The 12,304-nt window shown below is 39.1% G+C and overlaps 1 protein-coding gene across 6 annotated transcripts in view; it reads right to left on the reverse strand.

Annotated features, from left to right (window-relative positions):
• Window positions 1-12,304, reverse strand: part of COBLL1 (cordon-bleu WH2 repeat protein like 1) — a 122,520-nt gene that overhangs the window by 33,989 nt on the left and 76,227 nt on the right. For 5 of the 6 annotated variants that reach the window (XM_045032930.1, XM_045032927.1, XM_045032924.1 and 2 more), the window contains exons 3-4: window positions 2,749-2,950; window positions 1,356-1,584 (exon numbers count right to left, since the gene is read on the reverse strand). In XM_045032930.1, the coding sequence (XP_044888865.1) occupies window positions 1,356-1,584; window positions 2,749-2,950 (431 nt within the window). Of the gene's footprint in view, window positions 1-1,355; window positions 1,585-2,748; window positions 2,951-3,936; window positions 4,012-12,304 lie in introns of those variants that run through there. The other variant, XM_045032929.1, reaches the window with a different exon arrangement.

The following is a 12,304-nucleotide window of genomic DNA, read 5'->3' on the forward strand; positions in this document are numbered from 1 at the left end:
CGAATGCTGACAGAACGTGTTCACCTGAAATCTCTCTCAGAAAGTCTTTGTAACAGGGGACTACAAAAAAACGTAAGGAGTCCTTCATAAAAGATGGACTTGTGGGCAAGGCATGTGATTGGGAGTTAGATGCGTGAGCAAAGGCAAGTCACTGCCCTGCCTTCTATCTGAATTTGACCATCACTAAAGTGGAGATAATGGCTTGTGAAGCAAGTAATATTAACAAACTAAATCAACCTATACCTCTGTGAAGTGCTCATATCCTACACTGATAAGCACCATATAAATTCATACATTTTGTTAAATTAATATGCTGTTAGGTACCTGGTCATCTGACCCTGCAGGATTATAAACAAAAATTACTTCCCTGCTGATTTTGCACCTTTCCCATTTAGCAAGATGTGACAATTATGGGAATCTATGTACAACTTAATTCTGTTTGATATTGGGCACCCTCTATGTTTATCCATGTGAGACTGCAAACTGGAGGGCTGGTTTTCTTCTCTGCTATCTTTTGACATTCACGTTGGACTGAAATTCTAAGGAGTGGCGAGACAGGGGAACAGGGCTTACAGATCTGGTCTTTGAAAGAGACTGGCATTAAGGATTATTAATTAGTGAACAGACCTGGCTCAGATAGGATAGGATAGTTGAAGGCTGAGGGAAGTCACTTTACTCCAACTTCTCTGCAGAGGACTATGGTTTAGAGAGTGGAATTTCCCCAGCAGCAGTAAAAAAAAAAAGTGTTGGTGAGACATATAAAGAAACACAGAGCAACAGAGAGGAAGCTTTGGGCAGGAGACAGGAAAAGAAGGATATGCTTTCATAGCGGGGGAGGGGTCTGTTTAACTGTGGGACCAGCTTCCAGAAGTTTTTCATAAACTAGCTCTTAGCTGGGTTTGGTCTGGGGAAGCTCCAGGCACCAGAACAGCAAGTGCGTGCCTGGGTAGGCAAGCCACGGGGGGCAGCGTGCCGATCGCCGTGAGGGCGACAGTCAGACAGACTTCAGCGGCATGCCTGCAGGAGGTCTGCCGGTCCCGCGGCTTTGGCAGCAATTCGGCAATGGGTACACCGAAGGTGCGGGACCAGCAGATCACCCGCGGAAACACCGCCAAATCCGTGTGACCAGCCCGCAGGCCTGCCGCCGAAGGCCGCCTGACTGCCGTGCTTGGGGTGACAAAAAACAGAGCCACCCCTGGTTTTGGTTCTATAGCAGAATGAAGGAAGAACATTACGCAGTATCTCGAAGGAAATTCATTTCTCTAGAACACATGAAATCATAGATGTACCATTTTTTTAAAAACATTTCCTGTGTGCATACCTTTGTTGAGAAACTATATATAAAAATGTCTTACCTTTATTGACATTCATTGCATATAATTCCCTTAGTCCAAGGTCATTAAGAGATTTTGTTACATCAAGGGGCTCCTGAGACTGGTAGTTTTTCAGCAATACAGTGTGCAAAGGATCAAACTCACATTTGCTACAGATAATCGGTATGAACTCTTGAAGAGGTTCATGTGGACTCACTCTCATTACAGTCTTCTGTGTTCTCTTGTAGTTTACTACCACTCTTATTGTTTGCTGGGAAAAAAATACAAATTCTATTAAGTAACATTCAAGGAATACAGACAGAGAAAAACCCCAAACTGTTACACCAACAGAATGTTGCAGCAACCACAGAAACTCCACCCCCCCCATACCCAATAAGGGCTGTTTCACCATTGTTACAGTATTATCAATGTTACAAAGAAACTCTAAGAAAAGTGTGATGGCATTTACTCTCTCAGCAAGAAAAAAAAACGGAAACGCCTGATCGATCAAGTATCAGTTTTGGCTCAGGCTTGGTCTACTCTTAAAAATTACGTCAACATAGCCACGTAGTTCAGGGATATTGACCAAATTAGCTATCCTGACCTAAGATGCAGCTGTGCTGATGGAAGAATGTTTCTGTCGATGTGTTCCTACACCAATAGAAAACCCTTTTCTGTTGGCATAGCCTGCCTCTGCACTAGAGTTATGTTAGCATAACTACAGTGGTGTAGCTATGCCAATGTAGTCTCCATTGTGTTACAATTCACTTAGCATAAGTTAGAAAGTAGAAAATGGAATGAAGAAAATTAATTCAGTAATTTAAGCGCTTCATAAAAATACAAATGTTTATTTTCTGCACTCTGCAAAGCTTCAATTTCCCAGAGCATGAGGAATATCCCTCATTTATACATCTGACCTGAAGAATTCTCAAAAGATGGAGCAATAACATGCAGAGCACATATTAAATGAAAACAAAGTAAGTAATTTGTAATCAGAAGGGTGTGTAAGTTATGGCAGTCCAGATAATGACTTATGAGCAATTGATTTTCAGTTTATGAAAGCGATGCTATATGTATGTACATTTCTGCTGCCCACAGATCATCTTTAGAGAGTTTATCAAAAGGATAAACTCTTCATGAAGGAGATTTGTAACTTTATATTATACTTCAGATTGTTGCATAATATTTACATTCCCAAAAGAACAATTAAGATTTACGTCATTGTAAAATTCCAAAATCATCTAAACCCCTAGTTACAAACTAAAGCTCTAATCTCCAAGTGATGGTATATTGCGATGCCACCGGGCCATGCCTTGAAAATATATTCTATTGAGAACTTGCATTTAACATAAATCACAATTAGAACATTTAGATAAAAACAATCTTAATCTTAATCTCTCTCTTCAGATAACGCCGCCATTGGTATAATTCTTACCTCTGGCATTATAGGAGTGGGCTTTTTCTTATCCATATGTTTTGGCTTTAAAATCACCTTGTCTACTTCAAGCATTCCAATTGGTGTGTTGGGTTTGAATTTAATCTGTCTCTTCTCTGCCGATATCAGGTCTATGGTATAGCTTGATGGATTTAAATGATACTGTGCACAGAGAAAAATCAGCAAGTCCATCATGGGTTTGCTGTTTAAAAAAAAAAGAGGGGGGGGGAAGAGGTATACAACCATTATATAGGCCACAAAGTGCATTTCTGAACATTAGCAAAAATCATCTCTGCTATCCTATAACTAAATAATTACGGTCAACACATCCACTTTGTAACGGTATTCTTAGATGTTGTAGATATTACTTAAAGAAAAGGCACCTTTAATATGCACATATACTTAAAGAGCTACCGTGCTCCTGCAAGAGGCAATCTGCACAGAGGTGGTGCAAAATAGTGCATTTCTGAGGGTGAGAGGTGTTTTTGCCTCCTGACTTGCAATACAACATGGGATTTGGCAGTGGTGGTAATTGGACAGCTGGTATATTTTATGGTCCATTTTTTCCAAAATGACTCATGATTCTGCTGTCCAACTTGACATACTGAAAAGGGGTCCAATTTCCAGAAATGCTGAGCACCTGCCCTCTGAAAAAGAATCTTTTAAGATGTCTCAAGTCAGGCAACCAAAATGACTAGTCCTTTTGAAAATTCTGGCACATATGTTTAATGTATGATATAGGACCCAGAAAATACACACTTGGAAAAAGATAGCTGGAGAAGAACAAAGGTGCCAAAGCATACCCACTCATAACAGTAAAGTTCCCGACTTGTGGGAGCAGGATAATTAGATATTTGAACCTCAGTAACAAATTACTTGCTACGGCCATATAAAATACTGTGAATCTAATAAAGAACACTTTCAAAGTCTATTTGCAGCTATTCATATTTTGGATTTTCCCCAAAACCAGCCTGATTTTGGCACACAATGAAACTATTTCAACCAACTCTTTACTTTACTTATTCCTTCCTGAAATGGCTGTTTCTGTACAAACATGCAATGGTGTAAAGAACACAAACATTAATTTTTTCCCCAAAGGAAGAGAAACCACCACAACCACCATCCCTCATCCACAGACACAGAATACCCAATAGCCTGGCTCTGTAGCCCAGTGGTTAGGGCACTCACCTGGGATTTTCAGACGGGCTTTCCATATCCCAGGTCAGGGCCATAACTACCAGGCTGTAGAGTTTCAGAGACATCCTGGAGCTAAGAAAACTTCCCAAAGAGATTTTAATCATAATCCAGTATCAGAGGGTAGCCGTGTTAGTCTGTATCCACAAAAACAATGAGGAGTCCGGTGGCACCTTAAAGACTAACAGATTTATTTGGGCATATGCTTTCCTGGGTAAAAAACCCATTTCTTCAGATGCATGGAGTGAAAATTACAGAGGAAGGCATAAATATACTGACACATGAAGAGAAGGGAGTTACCTTACAAATGAAGAACCAGTATTGACAGGGCCAATTCAATCAGGGTGGATGTGGTCCACTCCCAATAATTGATGAGAAGGTGTCAATACCAATAGAGGGAAAATTGCTTTTGCAATGAGCCAACCACTCCCAGTCCCCATTCAAGCCCAAATTAATAGTGTTAAATTTGCAAATGAATTGTAGCTCTCCAGTTTCTCTTTGAAATCTGTCATTGAAGTTTTGTTGTTGTTGTTGTTGTTGAAGTATGGATACTTTTAAATCTGTTATAGAATGTCCAGGGAGATTGAAGTGTTATCCTACTGACTTTTGTATGTTACCATCCCTGATGTCTGATTTGTGTCCATTTATTCTTTTAGACAGACAGTAGAGACTGTCCGGTTTGGCCAATGGGCCACTGCTGGCACATGATGGCATATATCACATTAGTAGATGTTCAGGTGAACGAGCCCCTGATGGTGTGGCTCATGTGGTTGGGTCCTCTGATGGTGTCGCTAGAGTAGGCAACAGGGTCTGTTACAGGGACTGGTTCCTGAGTTAGTGTTTCTGTGGTCTGTGAGAGGGAGGGATCATTTTCCAGGATAGGTTGTAGATCGTTGATGATGATAATCCAGACACACAAAGGGGCTGAAGTAATGTTGCACAGACAAACATAATTCTAGCATTTCCTAACTTTTGAGTTGACTGCAACTGTAACATTCTTCACTATGTTTTTTTTAAACATCATAATATATATGTTATGTTATTGCAGGAAGTGGAAAAGCTGTGGTCCATTTCCTCAGCGCCAGCTTGCTATACACACAAGCTTGTGGTGAAGGGATTAATTAATTAGCATTGGAACATAACTTAAATTTCTAGGAGCATATCAAAACAAATATAGGATGTTCAAAATTCACACACATTCCCAAAGCAATCATGAAACTGAGCAGACTGAGGCAGTGTTGTCTAGAATTTTGTCCTAGGCACAATTCTATGAATAAAATTATTTTGAAGGAGAATAGATAACTCAAATTTATCTTCACAGACATAAGACATCGAAAGACTTGTCTTTGCTTAGCAGAGACTGAATGTAAGTAATAGGAGGAGAGGTTTGTTGTTTTTTTTTAATGCCATGATTTAATTTTTAACTTTTAAAATTAACCCAGGTTATGATTCCTGCATTTAAACTAGTTCTTGCTGCTTCTAGCACTGCTTATTTCCTGAGCAAGCTTCATTCAGGCTTCAGGGCTGGAATCATAGCCCTGGACACACAACAAAACAAGTACACTTTCAAATGTTGGAATTATTCGAAAGAACATACTCAAATTCAGGATCATGTTAGCAGAGGGATGCTTTACAGTCCATCTGCCACCACTGAGTACTAGGATATTATAGGCTAAATTCTGCTCTATTTTTATGTTTATTCTTCCCTCTTCATCTTCTAGAGGAAAGTCTCATTACCTGCTTAAGCAGCAGGAGGCAGCACTTGCCTGAAGAAAAAAAAAAAAAAGCTGATTCAAAAGCATCAAGTAGCCTACAATATTGTACTGGGTTTGTGTGGGAGGATGGAAGAAACAATTTCTGTCCCGTCATCCCGTCGGTACATGCCCACCTGAGGGGTGCAGGGAGAAACTCATCTGTAAGCTCTTCACAAGATCAATTACATTTCTGCTCAGGGAAACCAGCCCTGAGCACTGATCTCACCCTTTCCCCTTTATACATCATTTTCTCTCCCATTGGCAAGAAGGAAGAAAGAAATTGCTGACCTCTTCCTTGTGCTCCCACCCTTCGAGAAGAAGTCCCTCCCTCCCAAGTGATCACTGAGGACACAAAAACTGGGGGAGTGGCAAATAACGAAGAGGACAGTTCACTGATTCAGAGCAATCTGAATCGCTTGGTACACTGGGAAAACAAATGTGTGTTTTAATGAGGCTAAATGTAAATGTGTACATCTAAAAAACAAAGAATTAAGACCTTACTTTCAGGATGGGGGACTCTATCCTGGGAAGCAGTGACTGTGAGAAAGATTTGGTAGTTGTGGTGGATAAGCAGCTGAACACGAGCTCCCAGTGTCACACTGTGGTCAAAAGAGTCAATGCAATCCTAGGATGCACCATCAGGAGAATCTCAAGTAGGAGTAGAGAGGTTATTTTACCTCTGTATCTGGCATTGGTATAACTGCTGACGTAATACTGTGTCCAATTCTGGTGCCCAAAATTGAAGAAGGAAGTTTATAAATTGGAGCACATTCAGAAAAAAGAGCCATAAGAATGATTAAAGGATTAGAGAACATGCCTTCTAGTGACAGACTCAAAGACTTCCAACTATTTAAACTGAACAAAGAGAAGGTTAAGGGGTAACTTGATTAGAGTCTGTAAGTATATACATGGAAATATTTAACATTGGGCTTTTCAGTCTAGCAGAGAAAGGTATAACACAATTCCTGTAGGTGGAAATTGAAGCTAGACAAATTCAGACGGGAAATAAGGTGTAAATGTTTAACACTGAGAGTTATTAACCATAGAAACAATTTACCATGAGTCTTGGGGGGGGGGGGGGTTCTGCATCACTGACAATTTTTAAATTGGATACTTTTCTAAAAGATACACTCTTGATATGATTTTGAGGAAGTTCTCTGGCCTGTGTTATACAGGGGGTCAGACTAGATGATCACAATGGTCCCTTCTGGCCTTGGAATCTATGAATCTCAGTGGACAGAAGGAAAGAGGATGGGCTGCTGAGACTGACCATTGCATTCTCATCTCCCTATGGCAGAACAAGAACAGACAGTGACTCCATCAGCTTAATGGCTCCCAGCTTATCGACAGAACTATCTATTAATTTTATTTAAAAGGTTGGCAACTAAACACAGACTCTAGCACTATCAGTTGGGCATCCCTGGTCCTGGTGTTGCAGGTGGGAGACAAGAGCAGAGACAAAGATCTCCTCCTTTACATATAAAGTGAACTATATTTTAGGCCTCCAAAAAATCCATTTCTCTGACCCTCTCCAAAATCCTAAACCCCAACTCAGTCCATACTGGGATGATCCCAGTGAACAACAGTGGGCTTCATTTGGAGTAGGGAAAAGGGGCGTGAAGAAGTATCAGAGGGGTAGCCGTGTTAGTCTGGTTCTGTAGAAGCAGCAAAGAATCCTGTGGCACCTTATAGACTAACAGACGTTTTGCAGCATGAGCTTTCGTGGGTGAATACCCACTTCTTCAGATGCAAGAATTATTTCACAAAGCTTCCAAAATATTAATGTAGCGAGGAGGCTAATGTTCAGTGCAGGAAGGTCCTCCTTGCTCTTATCTGCAGGTCTTCCTAGGCTGCTACTGTGGCTTGAAACAAATGTTGCTTCCAGCTACATAGATTTATGACACCATTATCAAAATCTTAACCTTTAAAAGTGGATTTTGAAAGCAAACATATGAACCAGGATTGGGCAATAGCCCATTACTGCAGAGTGTCTGAAACAAAAAGAAACCAGCCACACATTCTGTAGTATAGGTGACATCATCTCTCAATATTTTCTTCATTGAGAACACTAATGGGAATACTGGCTCACTGAAACTATGGAAAAAATATTACAAAGAAAGCTGAGATGAATTCAGTAAGAGGTCTTTGCACAAGAAACTTTAGGCATCTGATTTCCCCACTGCTATATATTATCATCCCAAATGTCCTAACACAAAAAGGAAGAAATTAGCTCTGTGAACTTTACTGATATAAAATTAGATATATTTGAATCACGTACAACCTTTTATTGAAGAGAGCTTCATTATAATATTAGGAGTTTCAGTGCCGTAACTTTTCAGCCACATCTGCTTTCTCCTTTTCTAACCAAAGCTTAAATAAATGTGTTACTCCATTAAAAACACACATTAGAAGAACATTAAGGTTGTAAAATCAAGCACTCTCAACTTAGTAGATGCACCCAAGACTATTCCTGAATCCTCCACTCTTATTCTAACCTCTTTGCAGCCAATTTAGGCTGTTCCTCCTTCTACCCTTTACATACCTGAGAACCAGTAAGGGGAGCATGACAGCACAGGCATACGAGAGAGTCGCCTGGCCTCATTTCTAGTGTCTGGTACCATAACAGAGCCAGACTAACAGACACAGTAGTTGCACACACAAAAAAATGCTTGCTCAGTCCTGGGTTGGAGCATGCTCAGTGAGCTCTATGAGGGTTAACCGTGGTTAGTGTGATTCATATGAAACTCTGTGAAGATGGAACATTCTCAGTGAAGAAAGAATGTTTGGAAAATTTAGCTGCCAGCCTCTAACAAACCTCTACCAAGCATGTGCAAACAGTGATTTTCACAGGTATGTAATCTGGCTAAATTTGGGTAGGTTTTAATGGGGAGAGCCAAAAAGGCACCTCTCTGACCCTAGGGCAACCACACTGCCAAATATCAAGTCCCTGCTCCAAAGCCTAGAAGCACTACAGCTTCTCAGGAAATTGTTGTAAGAATTTTTCAATATTGGCTAAAAATTTATTTTTCCTTAACCTCATTCTCCAAAATTGCTGAATCTTTTTGCTGAAACTTTCCAAAGCTTCAGACTGGGACAAGAGACACACAGCATGGAAAAAACTCAGCTTGAATGGTTAGTCTGGCAAAACTGTAAGCAGCTGAACACAGGGTTTTATAATGGAGAGTACCCAGCAATCTGAAAACACACACACACACTCTCCCTCCCTCTTCCCCCATTTCAGAGTATTATGACTGCATTTGTTTCTTCACATAAAATTATTTAAATGTTTCTATATCACTGAATTACTCTTTTGGCTTCTTGTCTTAATTCGTTCCCTGGAATTAGGATTTCACATCACATGTCTATGATTCGATAAGCACCAGTTCATAAAGTTTGTTTTCAACTGCACTTTTTTTTTTTTTTTTTGGTAGTTGTTGCCATCCCAGAAAGTAAAGATAAAAATGCTTCAATGAGGCCCCTTGTTGTTGTAACACATCCTTGGTTGTTAAATAATTCCCAGCATCGTGACTGACTCAAAGTAAATTGTGTCTACATGCCAAGTTACGGATGCAGCTGACACAGAAGGTCAAAAGGCAGAGTCCATAAGTAAATAATTGTTAAAAAGTAACCCAAATGACACTTTGGAGTAATTTTTAAAGTAGCATTTTCTGCTAAATTTTGTTTGATCTAAATATTTTTATAATCAACCTTCCATAAGACATCATAAAACTGATACAGCCACAAGAAAATGGTAGTTGATAATGTTAATCTGACTAGCGGTATTAGTTAGTTTAAAAAAAGTAAACACATTTACAGTTAATTATTCAGTGAATTATTCTGAATCTGAAACCTTCTTGTGCCATCAAATACCACATAGGACACAAACAAGGCTTTGCCATCCCTGTTTATTCTGGGTTGCTCTTTGCACGTCCTCTATGTTGTTAAGTCACATAAATTTTCCCAAATTACCGTTTGTGATTACAAAAACATATTTGCACACTTAAAATATCTTTCCATTAGCCTCCAGTTTACCTGTTTCTCTGAATAGGTTTTTATTTTGCAATGAACTGTAATTATTTCTGCCTCCAGATTTCTTTTAAAGCATTGGAAAAAGATGTAATATATGTTTACAACATGCTGAATCCTCTGAGGAGTGAGCAATAAATATTTGGGAACCACTCATCACAACATAATTTAAAGAGACACACACACACACACACACACAGAACTACTCACTGTTCACTCTCTAATCTCATTTTTAGCCCTGACTGGGAAGATTAACAAGAATTCTCTAGCCAACATAAGTGGCCAAGATCATATAGTATTACTGGAAGGTTGGAAGGGAACAAACTATTTTTTTTCCATTTCTTTTAACAGTACTGGAACTACAATGGTTAATGTAAGGTAACTTTTGCTCTGTGTAACTATGACTGCTCTTATACAGAGAACTGCAGAAATAGTTTGTAGCCAGGTTTCTTGTAAAAAGGTTTACAGAATTCATATGAAGTACTCACACGGCCTACGTTTAACAACCAATGAGCCACAAGTCCTTAAGTTACCTAATAAACTTTTCTTCTGAAGGAACCAATGTTAGTAGTTCAAAGGTTAGCAGTAATGCCAGCCCAAACATTCAAAAATCATAAGTCAGGCCCTGAAAAAAAAACAACAAAAATCACTAGACTGGTTTAAAGTCATGTGATTTTTCAAAAGAATATATTTGGGGATCTTTAGAGTACATTTGGGTAACATTTCCAAGCTTTTCTCCCAAACCATGAAAGCTAGAAATGTATTTAAAAAACAGCTAAGCTTCTCAGACAATCCCCTAACTCCTGGAGTTTGGGCTTTCAGAACAACAAATACCACGAGGCTCACGATAACATCATGAAAGTTGGCAGCACTGTGTTAGTAGTCATCAAAATTCTTCCAGATTGTGAAAAATTTCATTTCCCTATGACTAATTACTTATGCCTATATCTTCTTGCACTTTACTCCTCCCTTCCCCCCCTCCCAAAACACACAAACAACATACTTAAGGTAAAAACAGAATTTGTTATTGATTATAAATACAACGGTTTTTGAAAACTAGGGCAGCAAAACAGGCAAAGCTTTTTATTCACTAACTATACAGAGTAAAGCAACAAATTACTAGGAAGAATATCCTAAATGACTGGAAGTACACAGAAACCGATTTAAAAAAATCCACCAAGGATGTAAGAACACAGATTCAGCACAGCTCTTCTGGAACAATTTGTAACTCATTAAGCTCAGCCTAACTGCACATTCAGCAAAGTGGGCTGTGCAGCAGAACACAGACAACTGCACAGAGGCTTCATTCTATGGCATTCTGACACTTGGGCAAAGTGAAGAAATGCAGTTTGTTGTAAGAAAATATAACTTCACTACTTTCTTTCCTGTGCCCAGTTTAAATGTCTATACTACACAAGATTTCAGCTCAGGAATTTTAAATCTGTTCTTGGGTCTAAACAGAGGAATGAATAAGACAAAAACCAAGAAGTTATTTGTCCATAACATATTTAGAACCAGGTAGATCTTACTATTTGTCCACAAACTAACCATGCCAACATACAACTGGGCACATGATTAGCAATTTCTGCTCAAGACAGGCCCAAGACTAGAAAAACACAGTTGTTGGAAGATTATTTGCAGAGCATAATGGTGAAACCTGCACAGTATCTTCCTGCACTACGAATGGGTCTAGCCAACACTAACAGCTGCTCACTTTCAAAAACAGTTTAAACACACACACACACACACAGAGCAGCAAAATCACCACTAAAAACACTAATTCATGGGATAACAAAACTGCTATAAGAATCAGTATACTTTATGTTCTTAAATGACACATGTATGCCCACATTTTATCTGATAAACTTACGGGGGCCACCTTCCTGAACACTGACAAATTATATAAGCCACGGTTTAGTTAGGTGCAAGAATAAGCAAAATTCCTTTACCAAAGAATCTTAGCATTCTCATAACCTCAGTAAACAATTTCTTAAGATGTATCCTTTTTCAGAAACACCAACCTCAAATCAAAGTTCTCTTTAAGATCATCTGGGGCCTAGAAAAGAACTACAAGACTTTGTCAATTACAGATCTGAGTGAATAAAGGACAAATATCACTCTGTTAAGTGAAAGGCTTGCCCATTCTTAAGTCTGCAAACATGAGTGAGCAAGCCATACAAGGATACATTGCTTATTAAGTAATGAGAGGGATACAGCTGCTTACTAGTTTAGGTTACATAATTAAAAAAAAAATTTGCAAAAAACACAGGGACAACACAGAGGAAAGCAAAGAAGAGCAAAATACACATGTGGGTTCTTTATTTCATCTGCCAGACTGTGAAAGCAACAAGCTGGCATTTAACCTGCTGCAAATCATGCAAGCAACAGATTCATCTTTTCTTGTAAGGTCTGCCACGTTGAACTGAGATGGTATATATTTTCCATTTTGCTTTAGGATACTAGGATTTCTGACTCCACCACAACAGCTAGTTTTCAGAGCTTTCTGAATTGGAGTGGGCTTAGTACACACAAAGAAAAGCCTCACTTAAATTTACTGGCTTGCATTCACAATATGTTCTATT

The sequence above is a fragment of the Mauremys mutica genome, chromosome 10 (genome assembly GCF_020497125.1).
Source record: "Mauremys mutica isolate MM-2020 ecotype Southern chromosome 10, ASM2049712v1, whole genome shotgun sequence".
NCBI lineage: Eukaryota > Metazoa > Chordata > Testudines > Geoemydidae > Mauremys > Mauremys mutica.